This window comes from Acartia tonsa, chromosome 4 (genome assembly GCF_053477335.1).
Source record: "Acartia tonsa isolate MP-2025a chromosome 4, ASM5347733v1, whole genome shotgun sequence".
Classification (NCBI taxonomy): Eukaryota; Metazoa; Arthropoda; class Copepoda; order Calanoida; family Acartiidae; genus Acartia; species Acartia tonsa.
The window spans coordinates 7641120-7665519 of NC_137263.1; the positions used below are offsets into that span (position 1 = coordinate 7641120).

The window sequence follows — 24400 nt, forward strand, 5'->3', positions numbered from 1 at the left end:
TTTCATAACAAACATGAAGCAATATGCCTTATTTAAAGCAATGCTTGCTTATTTAACAATTTTAAAAATATTTTAGGAGGTGATTTTTATCCTAACTTTCTAAATTAAATGTTAAAAGGGATAGTTTTTTTTAATTTCTTAGTAGACTATATGTTCTAAATTTTAGAAGTAATAAATTATAAAAGCCTACCAAATCTATTTACTAATCTTGTTGCTACAAAAAATTTCAAGTATAACCATAGGCAACCGAATTAAGCTTTAATTATTAGATTAAATTCAACTTGAAACGTGTATACTATTTTTTAAAGGATTAAAAGCTAATCATATATGTTGTTAGTACCTGTAATCTAGACATTAATAAATAAATATTAAAATATGAAAAAAATATTTCCCCTTGCTCATATCACTAAAGTGCAATCATCATACAAAAGTTATTGAAAATGCCATTTCATATAGTTCTAAATATGGTTTTTATGCCATTCTTTGTTAAACTCTGTTGATCGACTTTTATTTACTTCAGAATTGTTAGAGAATTAACATTCTCAAAAATGGGCAAGAAGGGATATAATTGGAAGGCGAGACAACAACCGAGCGGAGAAGTAGACTATGATGAAGTTAAAGAGCTCAATAAAAGCTTGTCCACTGGAGAAAACGAGAATGATGAGTTTTTAGGTAATAATAAAATAGTTAGAATTTATTTTACTGTCTCTTTTTATATACATGGCAAATTATACCTAAATATTTTTTAAATTATCCTTTTAAGTTGTCATATCATTTTGAAATAAGTTAATTCTATGAATACGAATTTTTCAGGATCTAATTCATATATTTTGCCTGCAAAGAAACTGAAATTCAAGAAAAGTAAGGAAGTTCAGCATATTGGAAGAATTTTGTCCAAAAAGCAGCGAAAAAGACTGGAAAAGATTGTCGATGTGAAAAAGAAAAAGGTATGATGTAAAAATTGTATTTTGTTTTTAAATACATTAAAAGAAGTATTTTATCTTATTTGCAATAAATAGTAAACACGAGTTGCTTTATCTAATCTATTAGAATTTGAAACAAACATATTGTAAATAACTTTATCCAGGCTGAAAGAGAAAATCTATTAAAAGCTCTAACAGAAGTTCAAGTTGACCCATCCGTAATCGCAAGTTATGAATCTCTTTCGACTGCACAAACAAAAGGAGTAAAACGACAAAGAGTCGAAGAAACCCATTCAATCAAAATTATGCAAACACAAGGTATAAATTCTTAATTTTAATTGATACATTTTAGACAAATTTTTCATTGGAATAAACCTGGCGCATGTTTATAAATTATGTTGTTTTTTTTTTGGGGGGGGGGGGTATAAGAAATATAAATTTATATACACTCTAATATCCTTTAGTTAGTGGTTTCTTAATCCTCCAAAGCCAGTCCTAAAAAATCAAATGATAGGTTTAATTTAAAAAATTATTAATTTAGGTAAATCACTAATAGAAGTTCAAGAAGAAATAAAAGCATCCAAGAAAAAAAGGCTCAAACTATACAATCCTGCGGTTAAAAAAAGTCTTCCTTCTGGTGAAGATGTTTTAGGATTCGACTCAGAGAGCTCTGAGGAAAGCGAGGATTCAGAAAAAAGTGAGGATGAGAAAGAAGACACCGATAATAATGAAGTTAGTAAGGATAAGGAAGATCAGTTGAATAAAAACAAAGAAATTGATGTTGTAGAAAATAGTAATAATGAAGTTTCAAGTAAGCTTGATGATAAGCCTGCTGAGTCTTTGAATAATTACAATTATGCAAACAGAGATGATGACGAGGAAATAGAAGAAACCAAAAACAGTTACAAACCTGTTAAATCTGTTGTATTTGTTCCTGTACAAAGAGATCCAGAAATTATTGCTTCTAGGTGATTAAAGATCTTTTATTCAAGCTACTTTTGAAAATTTAAAACTTGATTTCTTAGACATTTTCTAATATAAGAAATATATTTTAGAAACAAATTGCCAATTATTGGAGAAGAACAAAGAATTATGGAAATCATAAACAACAATCAGGTATAACTTTATACTTCTTAAAATACAATATTATTGATAAAAATTAAACTAAATAAAAAAATATGCAGGTTATTGTTCTTTCTGGGGAAACTGGTTCTGGAAAAACAACCCAGGTTCCACAGTTTTTGTATGAAGCCGGATATGGATCTGATGATAAGATCATTGGTATTACAGAACCAAGAAGAGTTGCTGCCACAGCCATGTCAATTCGCGTGGCAAAAGAGTTAGGTATCAAGAACACTTTTTATTTTCTAAGTGCACAGCGTGGTACATTTATCAAATATATTTCATAACTAAACTTTGTTAGCTATATTGAACAAGAACGGAAACTAATGTTAATTTGCGTTTATTTAGACAATTTAGAATAATTAATAATTTAATGCTCTGTGTGTGATTTGTAAAAGTGCCATTACAGACAATGACACTAAAAAAAACATATATTTTATGGATTGTAAATTGGTATCTTACCCTAACTCCTTCCTTATTTTAGGTTTACCAACATCAGAAGTTTCCTATCAAATCAGATTTCAGGGTAATGTTACCCCCAAAACAAAGATCAAATTTATGACAGACGGTGTTCTTCTTAGAGAAGTCGAAAAGGATTTTCTTTTGTCCAAGTATTCTGTGATTATCTTAGACGAAGCCCACGAGCGGTCAGTCTTTACAGATATTTTAATTGGACTCCTGTCAAGAATTGTTCCTTTGCGTCATAAGAAAAATGATCCTCTTAAGTTGGTAATCATGTCTGCAACTTTAAGAGTTGAAGATTTTACGCAGAACAGCAGACTTTTTAAGTCAGTGCCACCAGTAATCAACGTCGAATCACGTCAGTTCCCGGTCACAATTCACTTCAACAAGCATACTAAAGAAGATTATATGGGTGAAGCGTATAAGAAAGTTTGTAAAGTTCACCGTCAGCTTCCAGATGGTGGTATTCTTGTTTTTGTTACTGGTCAGGCAGAGGTCAATCAATTGGTTAACAAGCTGAGAAAGACATTTCCAGGTATTATTTTGCAGGAAAGGAACGATTATGTTTACTAGTAGCGCAACAACTTTCCTTTAAATCTTTTACGTAGACATTGAAGGAACACTAAACTATAATGCAGTATTAACACAGAATTCTAATAGTCTTTTCAGTTAATATAATTTTCATTCGATATATAAAGAAATTGTTGTATGTTATTTTATTTTTTAAATATTTTATATTTATTATTGGAGCAGCTGCTTGGGTATTTGTAAAATTAGTGATATTTAAAATAAAAGCTTTCATTGTTTTATAAATAAATAACCATATTTTTTTTTGTTTTTACAGGAGCCTCAAATAATATTACAGAACATAAGGGAAAAATTAAACCAGATAATCAAAAAACGAAGAAGAAAAACGATGCTAAAGCGGAAGAAAGTACACCGGAAGACCAACCGAAAATGTTGGATAGCGCGCCAGAAATAAACCTCGACAACTACTGTATCCAGCCCCCAGAAGAGTTGGAATGTGAAGGGGATATCTCTGAAGACGAAGATGGTGAAGAAGGCTTGCTTGAAGAGCTAGAGTCTAGTGAAGGCGGTGGACAGCCCCTTCATGTACTTCCTCTGTATTCTCTGCTTCCTCAAGAAAGACAGAATAAAATATTTGAAGGATCCCCTGAGGGGAGCAGGCAGGACTTTCTTAATGTTTTTTTTTTGCTTTAATGCACTTGGTATTAAATGATGCTTTTGCTGTTTTAAGTGCAGAATTTTCTTGTATAATGTAGCAAGGTTTTTTTTGTGTGGAGCCTAAGAAGTCGAGGGAACATTCAAGGTTTCAAAAAAAGAAGTGTCAGTTTGGTGCTATTTTTAAAGCCCTTGCTTACCCCTAGATGCAAGGTTGCAGCCGCCAGCAATATTGATTTATATTATCACTACATTAATATTTAGATTATTAAATTTTTGTAAAACTTAAAAGCATGTCACCATAAAGAAATATAATGATAAGACTTTGTGTTGTGGCGACCAACATTGCTGAGACATCCTTAACCATCCCTGGAATAAAATATGTTGTAGATACTGGCAAAGTTAAAACAAAGTTTTATGATAAGGTCAGTATATATTGTTCTTGAAGTGTAGCTGTTCTCTACTTTATTTTATTTTTGATTGTAAGGTAAACGCTTGACTGATCTGGTTGTCCTTTACAGTGAAGCTTATTATATGCCCAAAGAAGGTTCATAACTAATTTGGGAGAAGGTACCACCACACTCCTAATATAAATATAGACTAGGAAAATGTCCCTCAACCCAATTTTTTACTTTTTCTTTTTAAAATTGGAGTGTCGACTTCCCACCACCTTGCTTCACTTAAGTGCCCCTAAAATCCTCAGGGGGCAAAATAGTTTCCTCGATTGAAATATGCTTTTCAGGTTTCTTATTTAATACGTTTTTTTTTCTATTTTCTCGTTAGGAGACGTGAGAGTGTATCGATTATACAAATCCACTCAACCCCTTCTATTTTTTATGAAAAATATGTATACACATAAATGGGAAAAATATTTTAATGTTTGTTTAGTTAACTGGTGTAACATCCTTTGTGGTGACATGGACAAGCCAAGCTGCCGCCAACCAGCGAGCTGGCCGTGCGGGTCGAACAGCCCCTGGTCACGCCTACCGTCTGTACAGTAGTGCCGTCTTCACCAGTGACCTAATGGAATTTGCACCTCCAGAAATCCAGGAAAAGCCAGTGGATGGAATTCTTCTGCAGATGAAAGCGATGAATATTGACAAAGTGGTTAATTTTCCCTTCCCAACCCCACCAAACACTGTCCAGCTAAGAACAGCAGAGGAAAGGTTACAGATGTTGGGATTGTTGTCACAGCCTCCTCCAAATTTACCCTTGAAAGTAAGTTTAAAACCAAACTTCCTTTTTGTCAAAAATCAATTTGTTAATAATATCTTTCATAATCCTTATATTATATTAAAGGAAATAGAAAGAATAAAATACACGAGTCACGTGACCCCTCTTGGTAAAGTTGTTTCAAGTCTTCCTATATCGCCAAGGTAAACTAATAATTTTGATTTTTACTCTTTGTATTTGTTCAGAGGGATGTCAAAAATTATACATTAATCTTCTCCGTAATGTTAAGATGTTAAATTTTCTTGCGTAAATGTTATTTTTTTAGGTGGGGGGGGGGGGAGAGGAGTCGTAAATTAATGGAGTCTTCTCCAATTATTATGAAAAAATTTATACTTTTTGCAGCTTGAAATATTTGTGGTTAGGTTGGTAATGGGTAATTTATTTTAGTTGAAATAATCCCAACTTTCTACTAATAATTTTAGTGTTACATTTACCAAAATAACGAATTATTCCGAAATTTGTAATAAAAGGACTGTCGCTGAGATCAACTTATCTTTTTCTAAAAGCTTACTCACCATTTACCTTGTAAAATTAATTAAAACTATTTCAGGTTTGGCAAAATTTTAGCCCTCTCTCATCAACACGACCTTCTGCCTTTGTCAATTGCCCTAGTCTCTTGTTTATCCGTTCAGGTAAATGTTATACAACTCACTAGCTGTAAACCCTAGCTGTCCGTATTACGACAATCTGCAGTTGCTATAAAATAAGTAAACACAAAGTGATTTTGAATAAATTCTAAACAATAAGATACCTAATAAATCTTTTAATTTTATATTGTTTTAGGAAGTTTTAGTTGAGACAGGAATAGGTCAACCAATTGAACAAAGTAATGGGAAACCACCAAAACAACTTCATCAAGTAAGTTCTTTTTGTAAAGTTTAAAGTTGCCATAAAGTTAAGATTTAGTTTGTAGATTTTTAAACAATACAAGTACACGTTTGTTAATTTTGAGTTCTAAGAGGCTTGTTTTGTAGATTCGACGAGAATGGTGTGGACAAGGCTCTACCCTAAGTCTTGGTGACCCTATGGTGCTGTTGTCTGCCCTGTGTCTCACTGAACAAGTTGGAGATGATGAACAACAATTCTGCGCCACTATTGGGTTGAGACCCAAAGCACTGAAGGAAATTAGAAAGCTTAGGAGACAACTTTGTACTGAAGTTGAAGCTTTGATTCCACAGGTTATTTTTATTCATACAAAGGCGCACTACAAGGACAGCTTTGAAAATGCCATACATCCAGGTTTCTTTGTACACTAGCTACCTATCTCATTGTTAGTAAGAAAAATAATCAAATTAGTACAACAGACAGGAGAATATATTTAATGTAAAGGTAAATCTGCAGATAGTTAAGAGATTAAATAGAATAAAATATTATTAACATTTACCTTGAAATAAATTAATACATTTTTACAGGTTTAGGTTTATTTCTGTTGTAAAAGTTGGGATATTTGAGCTAAGAAGCAAACAATTTAATTACACCTTATATGAAATCCATGGACTATATCATGAAACATACCCTGTATTTAGGTTGGTCAGCTGTTGCAGCCAGGTTTGGCAGTTCCAACAGCTGCTGAGGCTAAGCTTCTTCAACAGCTGTTAGTAGCTGGCTGCGGAGATCAGGTTGCTATGAGATTAAAAGAAGGTAGAAACCTAGAGTCCTATCCATGCTTTCGGTATTTTTTCTTCCTCTCAAGTTAAAGAATAAATCAGATTAAATTGTTATTTTGTACCTATCGTATTCTGAATTCTTGATCTTTGTAACTATTAAGCCATGTTTATGACAAAAATAAACAGGCTACTTGTACTGTAAAATTATTGTAGGTGAGCCAGGTTATGTAAAGGGTGGTTACAAAGTTGGGCAGATGGAAGAACCAGCTTTCATTCACTCAACATCTGTGCTGAAAAAAGTTAAACCAGACTGGATTATTTATCAGGTAAAAAATGATTTCTTTAAAATAACCCCTTAAATATTTCAATGGACGTTCTAATTACATCGGAAATCTTTAAAGGAAAATGAATTGCTCAATCATTTTAGCCCGTTCCATAGATATTTATTGATATTAGAATTTAAAATTGTCTAATTATTACCTAATCATGTTTTTTTTGTTAGGAAATTTATGAAACAGATAAGATGTATATGCGAGGAATAACACAAATTCAGCCAGAATGGTTGCCCAGATTTTTGCCAGGTTTATGCAACCTTAGAAAACATCTGGAGGTTCCAGAGCCCAGGTAATCACGCGTTACAGGCTGTACTATATACAGAGCTTTACTTGTTTTAATATTTTAGTCCTACATGTAATTTACCACCTTTAATACATATATAAATATGGACATTAACAGAATGAAAAAAGCGCAAGTAATCTTAAGCCAAAACGAAATTGATGACTTATTTAGGTTTCAACCTATAAGAATCATTAGCAAAGTATCAAATTTCAAATTGTACCCAAGATAATTGCTGACAATGGTTAAAATAAAACTTGTGTCTTTCTAGATATTGTGCAACCACAGGGACACTGAGAGCAAGTTTCCAGGGAACATTTGGACCTGGATCTTTACCATTGCCTCTAGTTGAAGTTGAATTTCCCAGCAATTCTGGCATTGAAAAATACAAATTGTTCTCAAGGTATTTATAAACTTATATTTCATTTTATCCAAAGTTTTAACTTCATGAAATAAGTTTAAATAGGGTGTATTTATTATTACGAAATACATAATTATACTTTTGTTTGTCTTCAAAATTGGAAAACTGGCATGAAGATGAAAGTTGAATTTAGTTAGGTTTCATTTGATAAATTTCAATATTTTCTATTGCGACTTCCCAATGATTGTTGAGTAAACTTTTTCGAGTTGTAACAAAAATTTACAAAGGAATTGTTCCCTTCATCTTGATAATTTTTCAGGTATATTTTGGAAGGCGATGTGTGCAGTGATCTTAAACAGTTCCGAACAAGCTTGTTGTCCAACCCTCTGATAATGACCAAAACCTGGTCGAACCTGCAGCCAAGGACAGAGAAGATGTATCGCGAGCTTGCCGCCAACAAGATTGAGAACGGCCGTCTGTTAAAGAAAAAGTTTGAAAGCGATTCAAAATTTTTGTTGTCGTCTTACCTGGCCTGGGTGCCGGAGGTCCTGCATGAGGATGTCAAGAAAATTTGGCCTCCAACTGTTCAACTGTGATTTCTTTTTTAAACCCTTGTTGTTAACCACAAATTTATATTTTTTTGTTATTTCAGATAATAATAAATGTCATCTGGTGACGGTTCGTCTGGTGGTGGTCCTAGCGGTTCGGCCGCAGCCTCCACAGCTAACCCCGAGGAACTGAACAGAAGCTTTGAAGACGAGGACGATGACGTCATAGTAGAGTCTGAGGGAGGCCGTAGGCGTATATTTAATAAGGAGCTTAAGTGCATGCTTTACGGCTTCGGCGACGACAAGAATCCGTACACAGAGACGGTAGAATTTCTGGAGGATCTTGTGATGGAGTTTATCACAGATATGACACAGAAGTGTATGGATATAGGACGCCCTGGCAGAGTTCAGGTCGAGGATATTATATTTCTGGTACGCAAGCACCCGAGGATGTATGCGCGTGTCAGAGAGTTGTTGACAATGAATGAAGAGCTGAAGAAGGCCAGAAAGGCTTTTGATGAAGTTAAATACGTTCAGGTGTGTATATTTTTTAGTTTTCATCTTTTTAAAAATGTTTAAAATATTTTTCCTTTAAATCATACCTACCTACTTTGACCGTATTAATTTTGAACGATATGTTTTTTTTTTCAGGGATCAAAATAACATTCAGCTACCTCCGGTTCAAAGGAGGGAAATAAGAATTTGTGATATCAAAATACTTAATAAGTGTTCAGGATTAATAGATAAAGTCAATGTTTGCTATGCTTATTGTATAATCAATGTTAAGGTTACAAGAAATTAAAACTAATATTTATTACAATTTTCTATTATAAAGATAAATTTTTTAGCACTTTGTAAATTTCTTTGATAATGAATATTTTGTACCTGTAATGTAGTGTATTGTATCATATGTTTTGTATTTATTTTAATTTGTGTAATCTTTTTAATATTTTTATCATTCGCTTGTGATTCTTTTTGGTGTACTAATGATTACAAATTAGAAATTGTTGTCGAGTATGTTTAATGTTTATAAATCAAAGAGTAGAACTAAAGGGGACTATCCACGAACGAGAGCACATGATTCTTAGTACCTTCCAGCATTGATCCTAAGTATTTTCTTTCAGAATATAATAGGTAACCATATATCATTAATGTATTGACGAGAAAATTTATGTTTCACCATGTTTTTTTAGGTATTTTAATTGATTTTGAAAACTTTTATGAAGCTAATTCTTTTAATAAAATGGATATTTGATGACACATATGCGAATACTCGTGTTATATAGATTGTAAATTAATCCATATTAGCATTAATTTAACATACATCTATAATCTATAATACAAAGTAGAACGATGTCTGTCTGTCCGTCTGTCTGTCTGTCCCTTAAGATCTCGGTAACCACTGAACCGATCGGATTCTACTCTTCAGGGTATCTACCTATTGGTCCTGTGGTGGTTTTAAGCTATTTTCTCGGGGGGTGGGACACCCCCAACCCCCCCAAAAACCAAAAAGTCCCCCCCCCCATTTTTTTTTTTTTTTTTTTTTTTTTTTGAAGGAGATTTCCATGGTCCTTTACGATTTTCGCAATAATTTTTTTTATCACCTCTTGGGGCAAAGCCCCTAGAGGCTAGGGGCGAAGCCGCTAGTATGAGATATAGTAAATGTGCTTTTGACTTTTTTTAATTTTTATCATTTGACAACATGGACAATTAAAGACACCCCGAACTCAACAAAACGTTTGATAGAATTTTGACTAAAAAAGCTGAACACTTTTTACTTTTTTTCAACTTGAAGTGGTGGAACTTAAATTTTCTCGTCAATATATTAATTATTGATAGTGACCTATTATATTCTGAAAGAAAATACTCAGGATCAATGCTGGAAGGTACTTAGAATCACGTGCTCTTGTTCGTGGATAGTCCTCTTTAAGGAATACACATTACCTACACAAGTTCTTGTAGAATTTGTTTGTCTTGAATATTTAAACAAAATTAGTAAAAATTTCAGAAGTTAAAAATCACAAGCACTTAGCTATGGCGCCCATCCATGAGGTACATAGGCCTGGCCTGTGGAAGCAGAGCAACAAGGAGCACAAGTCTGGCAGGCACAGGAGCAAGGGAGCTGTTGATAGGATCAACAGAGGCAGAATTGGCGGCAAGGTACGATGCATTTTTTTTTATATTTACAATGCAAAATTGAATGAAAATTATGAACATCAAACACTAATGAAAAGCAATGACAGGAAAAAGGAAAAATACCTACCATTTGATATGTTAGGAATAGGATAAGAGCTAAACAACAAGACTCATAATAAAGTGTTTCCTATTATGTCATATATTGAAACATGCAAAGTTTGTAACCAACAATGAATTAATTTGAAGCTACATTCGTAATTTCAGGGATTTTTTTGGGGGGGGTGGGGCGGCTAGGGTGTCTTAGTAAAAATGACGACCTTTTAATGAGCCCCTAAATTTTATTTTTTATTCATTTTGCTTGTTATTTATTATACCTTATTCTTGATTCAACATAGTCTATAATTCCAGGTTGTGAGTAAGAAAGGAATTAAAGTGATGAGTCGCATAAACCGGAAGAATCAAATGGTTATGGCAAGAAGTCAAGCCATGTTAGAGGTAAATAAACCTTTTTTAAAGGGGTAGTTGCGCGAAATGCATTCATTTAAACTTGAATTTAGTAAACTACATATTTTTTCCTGTTCAATCTTTTAAACTACATGTATAGGGCATATATTTGACAGAATTTAAATTTTCTACCATGGAGTTTGAAAATATCAAGCCTTGAAAAAAGTATTCTTGTGATACATGCAATTTTGAAGCTTGCTCATTTTCACAAAAACAGCTTGACGACTAATTTATTGATGTCGAATTGTTTGTTATTTATTGTAATACAAAATTATACATATTTGATGGTATACTTGTAATGTAACTTATGCTTGAAATCAGTGTTCTGAAATGCACTTCATGCAACTATCCCTTTATTCGCTATTTAAAGAAAATACTTTTCCCTTTTGTTATATTTAGGATTAGGGTTTCCCTACTAAATATCTATTATCTATTTAGAGAATTGACAAATTAACCTGCTTATGAGAATGCAATAATGTAAGATTAGCAAAGTGGGGAGTTTTTAATGCAACCATCTCGTAATCAGTGAGCAAATGGCACTTACAATTCGAATTTCGATCTGAAATTTTGCTTGAGTAATCCTTGGTAGGTCTATTTTCCCTAAATTGAACAAAAAAGTTGAAAAAGTAACGGCTATAGGCTCAGCCGTTTAGCCGTTTTTTGGCTATTTTTAGGGCAAATCTGTTATAAATTACGTAGGAATCAACTTTTTGAAACATATTTTTGCTTTAAATCATGTGAAGTGGTTCAAAAACAACATTTTCATATTTCTTGTACCAGCAACTACCGGCTAGAACCGTTTGAAAACATTTTAGAGCAAAAAATAGTATTATGTGGAGATAGGTTTCGTGATTATTTTCATTGAAAATAGCCCAAAAAATGGCTAAACTGCTGAGCCGCCAGCTGTTAGCCGTTATTTTTCCAAATTTTTGTTCGATTTAGGGAAAATAGACCTACCAAGGATTACTTCTGCATAATTTCAGATCGAAATTCGAATTCTAAGTGCCATTGATACATTTATTACGAGATGGTTGCATTAACCCCCCCCCCCCTTTCTACAACCAATTCCACTTTTTCTTTATAAACATTGTACCTATAGGCTCAAGAAAAGAAGAAGAGACAAGGAGGTGACGGATTCCCTCCCTATCTGGTGGCTGTCATACCTCTGGCTGAGTCTCAACAACAATATATTAACACAAGTATTGACATGCTTACAAACGCTGTAGAAGATTCTCAGGTATCGAATTTTTTTTTATTGGCATATAAAAAAATACAGTAAAAATAATAGTTCTCTATAAACCCTGATATAACTTATTAAAATTTAAAAAGGAGGAAGGGATTTTGTAATTAGATACCTATAAACAAATATTTAAGCATCTGCCATGCTAAATAGCAAATCTGTAACTTTCGCTTTGTTACCAACCTAATACTGTTGTCGATAATCTATGTGAAAACAAAGAAAACTTTGATCTTCAATATTATATTAAATAATTTTTTTATTAAGGTTTGCCCTGTATCAAGTCTAATGAAACATGTGATTGTACCTCGGTTTAAACAAAGATTTTCCTTCATAACTCCCAGATTTGATTCTCTATATGAGATTCTTGATGCCACTAAGGTAAACACATTTTAGTTTCATAAAAAGATAAAACTTAACATATCAGACAATGGGACAAACAGACAAATCCTATTATATGAAGTAGTAAGATTTTTTTGAATGAAGCTTAATATATCAACTTTGAACCGATAGGGTACTTTATTTCTGGTAAGCTTTACAAAGGTCTTTTGATGGCCTTAGACTATTTAATTGTCAGATTTGGAGTTTGGGATAGTTTCAAGCTATTTATTTACCTTCGAATACAGAGCCCCTAGAAGCTAGGGGCGTAGCCTTTAACATGCAACAAACATAGTGAGACAGCGCTTTTCTAATATGTTGTCAAAATAACCTAAAATTCTTCATGTTTAGAATAGACGTACGAAGAGCTATCCTTTACGGACGGACAGACACTACCTTAATGCAGTATAGTTTCGCACAATACACCCCCAACCCACTCCTTCTACAACGTATGTAAAAAAAATATTATGAATTAATTAAGGTTTGTGATAGTGTAATGTTCTTATTGTGCCCACACACTGGTATGTCAGGTAAGTTTAACAATTTTATACAGAAGCTTTTCTTTATTCATTTCATAACCCACAACTCCAGTGAAACATGTAACATATCTGCTCTAAAGACATAAAATTTGCACCTACTGCTGATCTATATTTTAATAATTTAGTGTCAGATTAGCTAAAACTTCAATATGTTTATAACATATGGTATTTGTCGTAATTCGTAATCAAAAGGGCATATAACATGATTAAATTAAAGGTCATTCCTTTCGGACGGAAGAACCGACATTTGAAAAAAAAAGCTCATCAATATTTTTTTATGTTTAGACCGTGGAGACCTAATATTATCAAGTGTGATGGCCCAGTCACTCCCAACAGATCCTATTGTTGTTTTGGGTTCTCCGGACGAAGTTCATCCTGGCAAAATTAACGAGGTTAGTTTTTTTAGCAGCTAAGGCATAACGATAGCCACCGTCAGCAAAACGTATTTTATGGTGCAGTGGTAAAATCAAAAGCCTGCCTCAGTTATAATAAGAACATACGGATACGCCCCCTAGAAGCCTCTAGGGTCAATTAATTGCGGAAATAACCTCGCCCAAATTAGTTAAAAACCTTCCTTGGGCTTCATTGTAAAGGAGAACCAAATCGGTCCAGCGGTTAGTGATTTCATTCGCTACTGACCAAAAAAGCTTACTGGATAGTAGGAGTTCGTAATATTATATTATTTAGAAGATTAATAATGTAATAATTTCTTAAATAATCAAATTACCTATGCTTAAAAACTTCATTTTAACCTTTTTTTATCAGGTTAAAAAGCTGATGATAAAAGCTTTAGAAAGAAAATTTCCCGTGGAGAAGATTCATACACTATCTTCTACCTCAGAGGCTGTCAGCATGGGTAAGATAATTGTGTAGGCGGATTTATGTCACTAGGCGCGTAAACACAGGTGTATATTCTTACGCCGTTACTTTTCCAACTTTTTTTTCGATTTAGGGAAAATAGACCTACCAAGGATTACTCATGCCAAGTTTCAAAACGAAATTCGGATTCTAAGTGCCATTTGCGCATAGTTTACGAGATGGTTGCATTACCCCCCCCCCCCCCCCCTATTCTATTTTTCATATAAAATATTTCGGTTTATGCGCTACTTATTGACATAATCGTTTTTATTTTCAGTTCGTTACATCGGAACTCAGAGGAAGCGTAGTAGTGTAATGAGAGAAAGACGAGCAAACTTGATTGCAGAATCTGTTAAATATATTCAAGGTAGGGGTTCATTTTAATCTCATGAAACAGCGTGCCAAGTCATAATGTGCTTGAACGTGGAGCTTGAGCTGGCCCTAGTGGCTATACGAAAATGTCTCTACCTACTCAATAACGTCCTAGGTCTAAACCCTAAGAAGCTATGGCAACTTAATCAATAAAAATCTTTAAACAATGTTTCTTTTTCTCTTTAAGCAAATAGGCCTGAACCCTGATAAATAACACAAGGATAAATCTTTTCTTTTGTAAAGTTTCTGAACAAATGTTGAAGACCTTTATGGCATTTTAAAATGAATGATAAAACTTATGATTAGGAGAGGATATATCAAGCGGTCAACTTGAGTTGACAGGTTTTGTGCGTGGAGCCAAGCTATCAGTAAACAGGCTGGTTCATGTACCTGGACTTGGAGACTTCCAGCTAGAAAGGTCAGTCAATTCTTTCTATAGTTGAGATTTTTTTTAGAAAATAAAGAAATTAAAAATTATGAATTTTTGTTGTTGGTCTGAAGTTCTTTAGATTTCTTAATCGGTTATCCTTATCTAGTTTAAAATTATCCTTGATTCTCAAAGCGAATAAAGCACAAAAATTTAAAAAGTTTTTGTTTTAATTGTTTAGATATACCTATTTATTTATGTCTGAATTTTTATTTGGCTTTTCAGATTCTGAAATTAATCTTGTAAATAAAAGGCACAAAAGGGTTTTAGGGTTAATGACCAAAATAAGATAGAAATTTATTGTATAAAGTGTATAATTAACTAGAATCATTTCTTTAAACTTTATTCTCAATTCTATTATAAAATTTTGCTTTAGAATTGAGAAATTGCAAGACCCTTGTCCTATTAACAAGAGACATGACATGGAAGAAGTCAGGTAAGAAAGTTTGGATCATGGAAAGAAAATGAAGTAGTTGGTTTCGTCTTATTTTCACAGTAGCTTTTCTCCTATTTCTAGCCCATGCGGGGAGCTCTTACCCTGCTGGGCCTATTTTCTATCTCTTTGGGGCAAACATTAATATTTACTTAACTTAAAATAACCTATTAAAAGGTACTGTGAAAATAAAAACGAAACCCGTTACTTCGTTTTCTTTCCATGATCCGAAAGTATTATCACCTCAACAATTTAAAGCAGGAATATAGAAAAAGTATTTCAATACTCGAATGATGTTTTAATACTTCTGATAATCACCCGATAAGTATATGACCACTGTGTTATACAGCAGTTGGATGTGTGTCCGCGTGTCAGGATGTCGTCACCCTTTGTCTGTTAAGTCTTAAATTTTCAGTGATGCTTGTTATGTTCATGTGCTTGTGCTAGTTTTAACATATTTTTTTGGAACGGATAAAACAATAAAGTGTCGTCTTTTCAGAGCACCATTATTGTTATTTTGCTTTTTTGATGAGTGGAGGGCTACTTCATTTTTTAATTACGCAAGAACGCAAAATTTGTATTTAGAATACTGGTCCCTACTGAAGAACAGGAAGACCTGGAGGTAGAGAATGCTCCAGATGGAATGGATGGAGAACAAACCTGGCCAACACAGGAAGAACTGCAAGAAGCTGAACAACAGAATGGTAATTTTTAGTTTTTACATATCAATAAATTAATTTTTTTGTCTTGTTTAGCATAAAATTACACAAAATTTAATTAGTTTGGTTTGTTAATGCTTCGGCCGTGTATTTAACAATGCAAGCATCGCTTTCAGATGTTTAAATTCTTCTTTGTACTTTAGACTAGGTATATTTTGTCTGCTTGTCACGAAATATTTCTTTTAACTTGTATAAAGTATAAAATTCTTTATTATTAATCAAACTTTTTATTCAAATTAAATATAATTTGTTTCAGCTATAAGAATAGTGAAGCGTGTGCCTAAGGGAACAAGTGATTATCAGGCTGCTTGGATTCTTGATGAAGATGAAGAAAATGATGAAAATAGAGAAGTAATTATTCTTATTTAAAAATAACAGGATGTCTATTAACGATTTGGTTTCCTTTACCGTAAAGATTCTAATAGGTCAAGGGGGGGTTTTTAAAACTATTTTGGGGAAGGGTAAAACCACGTCAAGATAAATCTCTCCTAGAAAAAAAATTACCTTCCAATAAACATTTTTAACCCTTTTTTACTAAGATCGACTTTCTACCACTTCCCTCATTTATTTAAGCGCTCATAGAGGTCTTTAGGGGCGTAGCTGGATTTTCTTTAAATGGTCTTTTTAGTTTGCGGCCATTTTGCGGCTAAATATTTACCATACATAAAAAAAAATAATTACAGAGGATAATTCCCTAATTACCCTGCCCTCTCATATTTACCTATCTCTTACAATGAAACTCCTTGGGGCTAATACAAGCCCATAGTATAATATAAGGGGGGGGTTTTTAATGCAACCATCTCGTAATCAATGTATAAATGGCACTTAGAATTCGAATTTCGACCTCAAATTTTGCATGAGTAATCCTTGGTAGGTCTATTTTCCCTAAATCGAACAAAAAGTTGGAAAAGTAACGGCTGGCAGCTGTCGGCTCAGCCGTTTAGCCGTTTTTTGCCTAATTTCAGGGCAAATTCATCATTAATTACGTAGGAATCAACTTTTTAAAACATATTTTTGGTTTAATTCATGTTAAATGATAGCAATAACCATTTTTAAAATTTCTTGTACCAGCTGCTAAACGGCTAGAACCGGCTGAAAACGGCTGGGAGCTGCCAAGAGTATGAATAGTTGATAGGGCATGTGACATGTCTAGGGGTAGGTTTTTATGGTTGCTGAGCTCAAAAATACTACCAAAAATAGTGGCAGCTCAATCATATGGCAGCTGGGTAACGGCCGCTGCTGAGCTGGGAGCTGCCAAGAGTTGAATGTGTAGATAGGGCTTGTGACATGTCTAGGGGTAGGTTTTTATGGTTGCTGAGCTCAAAAATGCTACCAAAAATAGTGGCAGCCCATCAATATGGCAGCTGGGTAACAGCTGCAGCTCAGCTGGTAGCGGCCAAGAGTAGAATGGGTAGATAGGGCTTGTGACATGTCTAGGGGTAGGTTTTTAGGGGTGCTGAGCTCATAAATACTATTAAAAATAGTGGCGGCCCATCCACATGGCAGCTGGGTAAAAGCTACAGCTCAGCTGGGAGCGGCCAAGAGTAGAATGAGTACATAGCGCCTGTGAGGTGTTTAGGGATAGGTTTTATTGGGTGCTGAGCTCAAAAATACTACCAAAAATAGTGGCCGCCTAGCAATATGGCAGCTGGGTAACAGCTGCAGCTCAGCTGGTAGCGGCCAAGAGTAGAATGGGTAGATAGGGATTGTGACATGTTTAGGGGTAGGTTTTTATGGGTGCTGAGCTCAAAAATGCTATCAAAAATAGTGGCGGCCCATTCACATGGCAGCTGGGTAAAAGCTACAGCTCAGCTGGGAGCGGCCAAGAGTAGAATGAGTTCATAGGGCTTGTGACGTGCTTAGGGGTAGGTTTTCATGGGTGCTGAGCTCAAAAATACTACTAAAAAAAGTGGCCGCCCATCCATATTGCAGCTGGGTAACAGCTAAGCTTAGCAGTAAGCCGTTTAAGACTCATTGACTATTGGGACTATTGAAGGATAAAGACATTGCTTGTGATGTGTCAAAGAGGTGTAAGTTTTTATAGGTGCCAAGCTCATTAATACTCCCAAAAATAGAAAAGCCCATCCAAATGGCAGCATGGTAAGGGCTGCTGCTCAGCTGTATCTGTTACCCAGCTGCCATATAGACAGGCCCGAACTTTTATTGGTAGTATTTTAGAGCTCAACACCCATAAAAACCGACCCCTAGACACGTCACATGCTATGTACTTTTGGCTATTGTTAGCTTTTTTCAGCCGTTTTTTGGTAGTTTTCAGCTCTTGAAACAGTGAAATGTAGTAATTAAAAAGAGTTATTAGTAATATATCCATGAAAAAAAGGTAAAATGTTAATAGGGAGAAGTTTAAATCCACTGAAATAATCAATTTTTTAAGCCTCAAAAAACAGCTGAGCTGTGGCCATTACCCAGCTGCCATATAGAAGGGACGGCACTAATTTTTGTGCTCAGCGTCCATTAAAACCTACCCCTAGACACATCAGAAGCCCTATCTACTCATCTACTTTTGGCCGCTCCCAGCTGAGCTGCAGCTGTTACCCGGCTGCCATATGGATGGGCGGCCACTATTTTTGGTAGTATTTTTGAGCTAAGCAACCATAAAAGCCTACCCCTAGACACGTCACAAGCCCCATCTACTCATTCTACTATTGGCCCCTCCTAGCTGAGCTGTAGCTGTTACCCAGCTGCCATGTGGATGGGCCGCCACTATTTTTAATAGTATTTTTGAGCTCAGCACTCCGAAAACCTACCCCTAGACACGTCACAAGTCCTAACTACTTATTCTACTCTTGGCCGCTCCAAGGTGAGCTGCGGCCGTTACCCAGCTGCCATATGGATGGGCGGCCACTATTTTTGGTAGTAGTATTGAGCTCAGCACCCATAAAAACCTACCCCTTGACACGTCACAAGCCCTATCTACTCATTCTAATCTTGTCCGCTCCCAGCTGAGCTGCAGCTGTTACCCAGCTGCCATACGGATGGGCTGCCACTACTTTTGGTAGCATTTTTGAGTTTAGCACCCCTAAAAACCTACCCCTAGACATGTCACAAGCCCTATGTACTCATTCTACTCTTGGTCGCTCCAAGGTGAGCTGCAGCTGTTACCCAGCTGCCATATGGATGGGCGGCCACTATTTTTGGTAGTATTTTTGAGCTTAGCACCCCTAAAAACCTACCCCTAGACACGTCACAAGCCCTATCTACACATTCAACTCTTGGCAGCTCCCAGCTCAGCAGCGGCCGTTACCCAGCTGCCATATGATTGAGCTGCCACTATTTTTGGTAGTATTTTTGAGCTCAGCGCCCATAAAAACCTACCATTAGACACGTTACAAGCCCTATCTACTCATTCTACTCTTGGCCGCTACCAGCTGAGCTGCAGCTGTTACCCAGCTGCCATATGGATGGGCTGCCACTATTTTTGGTAGCATTTTTGAGCTCAGCAACCATAAAAACCTACCCCTAGACATGTCACATACTCTATCAACTCTTCATACTCTTGGCAGCTCCCAGCCGTTTTCAGCCGATTCTAGCCGTTTAGCAGCTGGTAGTAGAAATTTAAAAAATGGTTATTGCTATCATTTAACATGAATTAAACCTAAAATCTGTTTTTAAAAGTTGATTCCTACGTAATTAATGATGAATTTGCCCTGAAAAAAGGCAAAAAACGGCTAAACGGCTGAGCCGCCAGCTGCCAGCCGTTACTTTTCCAACTTTTTGTTCGATTTAGGGAAAATAAACCTACCAAGGATTACTCATGCAAAATTTGAGATCGAAATTCGAATTCTAAGTGCCATTTATACATTGATTACGAGATGGTTGCATTAAAACCCCCCCCCCCCCCTTTAAAATAGGAACTAGAAATGGAGGATGGAGACCTTGGGGAGGACATGGACAACCTGGAGCCAGCTGTTGAACAAGAGGAGAGTGATGGAGAGGAGAGAGAGGATGAGATGGATACAATGAGCGTGGCTGGCAGCACATATAATGACATGGAGGATTATGATAAGAAACATGTCAATTTTAGGTAAAATATTTGATGATTCTAATAAATAAAACACGGACATATATTTTAGTCCAGAAGATTTGTAGTCTGGTTATAAATAAACCACTAAAGCGCTAATAAGAAACATTGCCATCAAAAATGTTTATTTTTTATATCTAGCCTAATAATGTCAAGCGGTAAAAAATATTTCTTTTAGACTACTTTTCATTGTGTTTAGGTAAGCTTTCCCCTGCTCTCTCCCACCTTTAGTAAAGATAAATTTCTTATAATTTTAATTCTTGTTTTGAAAGTCGGACTTTAAGCTAATTTTTATTTAGCGAAGAGGTAAATGAGCTAGAGCGCCTGAAAGCTGAGCGGTTAGAAGCCATGTTCCCCGACGAAGTTGACACGCCCATAGACTCTCCCGCCAGGATCAGGTTCCAGAGGTACAGAGGCCTCAAGAGTTTCCGTACCTCGGTCTGGGACAAGAAGGAGAACCTGCCCCAGGACTATGCCAGGATCTTCCAGTTTGAGAACTTTCTGCGCACGCGCAAGCGCGTTCTGAGCCAGGAGATGGATGGTTTTTGTTGCGCCGAGGTTGGATGGTATGTCAAGCTTGTTCTCAAGAACGTTGGAGCGCATCTTAAACCACAATTTGAAGGTAAATACTTATTCACATGATGATTAAAACTAAACTTTAGAGGTTTAAGGAGAAAAAAATTGGAAAGAAGATAAGGGAGTTTATTGTTGATAATGTTTTAAAAAGCTTTTGAACGAACAGGCCCTTACTTGAATATTTAGTAAATCTAGTTTTCAGCGATGTAATATTCTAAATAATTTGCAGGTCGTGTCCTGAGCGTGACATCCTTGTTACCCCATGAACACAGGATGTCGGTCATTAATATGGCGGTCAGAAGATCACAAATATCACACAAGCTTCCCGTCAAATCAAAGGTAAATATGCTTTTTTAAAAGTGCAGTGATAGATTTATGAATAATGTTTATCAAGTTTAGCTGTTGGGATTAAAATTAGATAGGGTAATAAAAAAGAAAAGATAAAAAAGTTCCAAGACAGTTCTGATCCATTAGAGTAAAACACTGGAGGGGGGAATGGTTAAATAACTGTATCTCGCCTTCGCACTTTCCTTGTGTCGACTCTCATTTGGGTAATTAAAATTAATCCAATGGTGTGATGTGTATTAACACAGCCCAGTAGCAGAAAACAATTTGGTAGCAGTCGAATAAGGTCATTGAAAAACGGAGGAATCTGGTTCTCTATATATACATCCATACTATAGATCTGTTACTGATCCAAAGACTTTGTCGATTTTCTTTGTCCAATGACATAAAGTAGTAAGGTTTGATCAATTAAGATCTCGTTATCCACCGAACTGATGAAGGATTTAGGGATGTTTTTAGGCTATTTAACTGACGCCCTGTTCCTCTTTGATCCTGGATGTAATAATCTTATTTTTAGAGCAATCTAATATTCCAATGTGGATGGAGAAGATTTTGTTCTCAGCCAATCTTCAGCCAGCATACCTCCGGGAACAAACACAAGTATGAGAGATATTTCCGAGACGGAGACACGGTGGTCATGACAACATTTGCTCCCATCATGTTCCCTCCAGCTCCTGTTCTGGTGTTCCAGGTATTAATCCAAATATGCGGTGCAGAAGTGGGTGTAGGGTGTATGAACTTTTTTTTTGATACATACAAAGAATATATTTACGTAACATGAAATTTCATAAACAAACTATAAAAATTATCATGATTACTTACAGCATAATAACACAGTTAATAATTTTCAAATTTGAAGGAATACATAATCTATCACCAGATGATTATTAAGATTGAAAATGCCTTCTAATTTTCTTCATACTCGAATCGTTTACATCCCATATCCAAAAGTCTAGGACAAAAATACTGCCATTTATTCGTTTTTGTACATTTCCCATTTCTTATCATCAAATAGGTTACAAAGATAAACGAATTTGGTAGCAGATGACACTTAATAATTGTAAAAAAAATATATTCGATACAATTAATAATAACAGCGCATTTAGTATGTAATGTTCAGTTCAGTTTAATTTAGATAACTTCCATGTGAAAAATTTTGTTGATTTTCCAGTGGAATAACTCAAAATTGATTTGGTCTTTTTTTTAGGATTTGCCTGGACAAGGCCATAGTTTGTTGGCGACTGGAACTGTTATAAACTCAGACCCGGACAGATTGGTCATCAAGAGAACTATCCTTTCTGGACATCCTTTCAAGGTAATTTTTCAAGTACCCTTTACATATTGGTGATAGATCTAGAATAAAATTCGGAATTATTTCTATTTCTTTTATGCTAGAAATATAACACCAAAAAAGACTTTATTGTATTTTAGAATTTTTTATTTTTTTAGGACTGAAAAATAAACTTACACACTAGAATTAAAAAATAATCTATTTGTACAAAATTCATAAAAAAAAGTGCTAATCCAGAAAGTAAATAAAAATGCATGTTTCAATTTATTTTAGGTGCAAAAGAGAAGTGCCACTGTGCGCTTCATGTTCTTTAACCGCGAGGATATCCTGTGGTTCAAACCCATAGAGCTGAGGACCAAGCAAGGACTCCGAGGTCACATCAAGGAGCCTCTGGGCACACATGGACACATGAAGTGTATATTTGATGGAATTATGTCTCAGCAGGATCCGGTTCTTCTCAACCTTTACAAGAGAGTTTTTCCTAAGGTATATATTTATTTGCATGATTTACTTCTTCTGCTGGAGATTAGTTTTGGTTGTAATTAGAGTCCGGGATTTTTAGGGATAAGACAATGTTCATCTTTAATAATGAGAAACAGAATTTCTCTGTTTTAGATTTAAGTTATTGGTTAAAAAGCTTGGACACCACTATTTTCACATAAGTCTTAAGTACCCCAAAGTTTAAAATTTTATGCACCACTTTCACAGGCAGCTAGGCAAAAAAAACACCAGTCAGATAACCAGCTTAACTTATTGCTCAGTCTGTTTGGTCATAGCTATGTTACATTATATGGTTGTTTTTATGTTTCCGTTAACATTCAAATCAATCAAGTGATAATAATATTTCCAGTATGGCTTAGAAACCGATTAATATCTGCTGGATAAGAACAGATTCTGAGCCATACTGAAAAATCACGTATCGTATCGTATTATATCCAGTCTTCTAAGAATATAAATATAATATAAAATGTACAATCATAATATTTATAAAACCAGTTTAACCTCATAATTGTTCATTTTTATACTGTTTATAATACGATGCGATATCTAACTATTAATTTAAATTTTAGTGGACATATGACCCGTATCCAGTAGACCCAGAGATGAGCCACCTCAATTCAAATATGGATATTTAATTATCTATATACCTACTTGTTTTGCAAATAAATTTTTTTTTCTAATTTACTATTTTTTTTATTACCTAAACGGCATGTTTTTATTTTTAGTAGCGAAGCTACTCTATAATTCACTTTGTCTGTCCGTCAGTCAGTAAGTCCGTAACGCTATGGGGGAAATGGGATTTACTCAGCTCCTATATTAGTAAGGAGCACAATTAACTATAAAAAAAACAATGGCGGTCGGACCGCTGTTTAGCAGGTTTTACGCTATTTTTGTATTTTTCATATTTTTCTGCATATCTTTGGTGTTTATGGTCCGATTTTCAAAAGTTTTTCAGTTATAGAAATCAAAATTAAATTTCCTGTCCTTTAAAGAAAACAGCTATGACGGTCAGACTACCTTTAAACAGGTTTTAGGCTATTTTTGTATTTTTCTCTATATCTTTGGTATTTATGGTCCGATTTTCAAAAGTTTTTCAGTTATAGAAATCAAAATTAAATTTCCTGTCCTTTAAAGAAAACAACTATGACGGTCAGACTACCTTTAAACAGGTTTTAGGCTATTTTTGTATTTTTCTCTATATCTTTGGTGTTTATGGTCCGATTTTCAAAATGTTTTCAGTTATAGATATCAAAATTAAATTTTCTGTCATTTAAAGTAAACAACTATGACAGCCAGACTACCTTTAAACAGGTTTTAGGCTATTTTTGTATTTTTCTCTATATCTTTGGTGTTTTTCAGCGAACCCACTTAAATTGAAATAATTGCCCATTGTCCCCTCCCTTACTCCCTAGGTGTTTCAAAGTTAGAGAGGGGGTAAACACCCGTTTACACCCCACTTTGAACGTCCATAGTCTGTACGTCCGCATCGGATATCTTCTATCGCTTATCTAGGCAAGTTAGAATTGTCCTTTGGATTTTTAACTTGGCATGATGATTCCTGTAATAGTAAGGTACACGTTTAAGAGCGTAGCAATGCTGTTGCTTTTACCGGCAAGTCTAAGAAGTGGCAGTTTTAGTCTGAATGTATTTAATTGTAAAATCACGCAACCTTACACAACATTAGGTTTATTATAATTAAATTTAAAAAAAAATGGAATATAATTTCGAAATTTAATAATCAAAACAATTTTATTCTTTAAACTTTTAGAATTTCTTACATGTCTAAAAATGTCTAACATGTCTAAAAATATACATAACTGATAAAAAAAGGAATTTGAATTTTGAAAAATAATAATTTTTTTTTAAATGTCTGAAATGTAAAAATATAATTATTTTTTCATAATAATTTTCATATTATTCTGCTTATTTATTATTTTTCTAAAAAGATGTAAATATTATTCGCCGCCAAAAAAAAGAATTTATAAAGTTGAG

The 24400-nt window shown here is 34.7% G+C and overlaps 3 protein-coding genes across 4 annotated transcripts; all 3 read left to right on the forward strand.

Moving 5' to 3' along the window:
- The first annotated feature begins 518 nt into the window (after nt 1-518).
- kz (putative ATP-dependent RNA helicase kurz) lies at nt 519-8168 on the forward strand. 2 transcript variants are annotated; one of them, XM_080156012.1, is made up of 19 exons: nt 519-672; nt 814-947; nt 1088-1241; nt 1465-1891; nt 1979-2039; nt 2108-2267; nt 2530-3042; nt 3352-3694; nt 4012-4114; nt 4578-4907; nt 4989-5065; nt 5473-5554; nt 5706-5780; nt 5897-6100; nt 6449-6563; nt 6743-6855; nt 7032-7153; nt 7416-7547; nt 7825-8168. In XM_080156012.1, exons 1-19 carry the CDS (start codon nt 549-551, stop codon nt 8099-8101), a joined length of 3546 nt encoding a protein of 1181 aa, XP_080012138.1. In that variant the 5' UTR covers nt 519-548; the 3' UTR covers nt 8102-8168. The 2 variants fall into 2 exon arrangements, with proteins under 2 accessions (XP_080012138.1, XP_080012137.1); XM_080156011.1 differs by having other exon boundaries at nt 4578-5065.
- On the forward strand, nt 8168-9105 carry Taf13 (TATA-box binding protein associated factor 13). Its single transcript, XM_080156014.1, has 2 exons — nt 8168-8590; nt 8705-9105. The coding sequence occupies exons 1-2, from the start codon at nt 8168-8170 to the stop codon at nt 8714-8716; spliced, it is 435 nt and encodes a 144-aa protein (XP_080012140.1). The 3' UTR covers nt 8717-9105.
- A 955-nt stretch (nt 9106-10060) lies between these two features.
- On the forward strand, nt 10061-23088 carry Tsr1 (Tsr1 ribosome assembly factor). The gene is made up of 19 exons (XM_080156013.1): nt 10061-10213; nt 10598-10684; nt 11793-11930; nt 12198-12311; nt 12790-12838; nt 13133-13239; nt 13613-13703; nt 13983-14072; nt 14384-14495; nt 14881-14940; nt 15523-15641; nt 15913-16007; nt 19526-19698; nt 19995-20317; nt 20501-20610; nt 21134-21307; nt 21824-21931; nt 22181-22393; nt 22978-23088. Exons 1-19 carry the CDS (start codon nt 10088-10090, stop codon nt 23041-23043), a joined length of 2355 nt encoding a protein of 784 aa, XP_080012139.1. The 5' UTR covers nt 10061-10087; the 3' UTR covers nt 23044-23088.
- Nucleotides 23089-24400: the final 1312 nt, after the last annotated feature.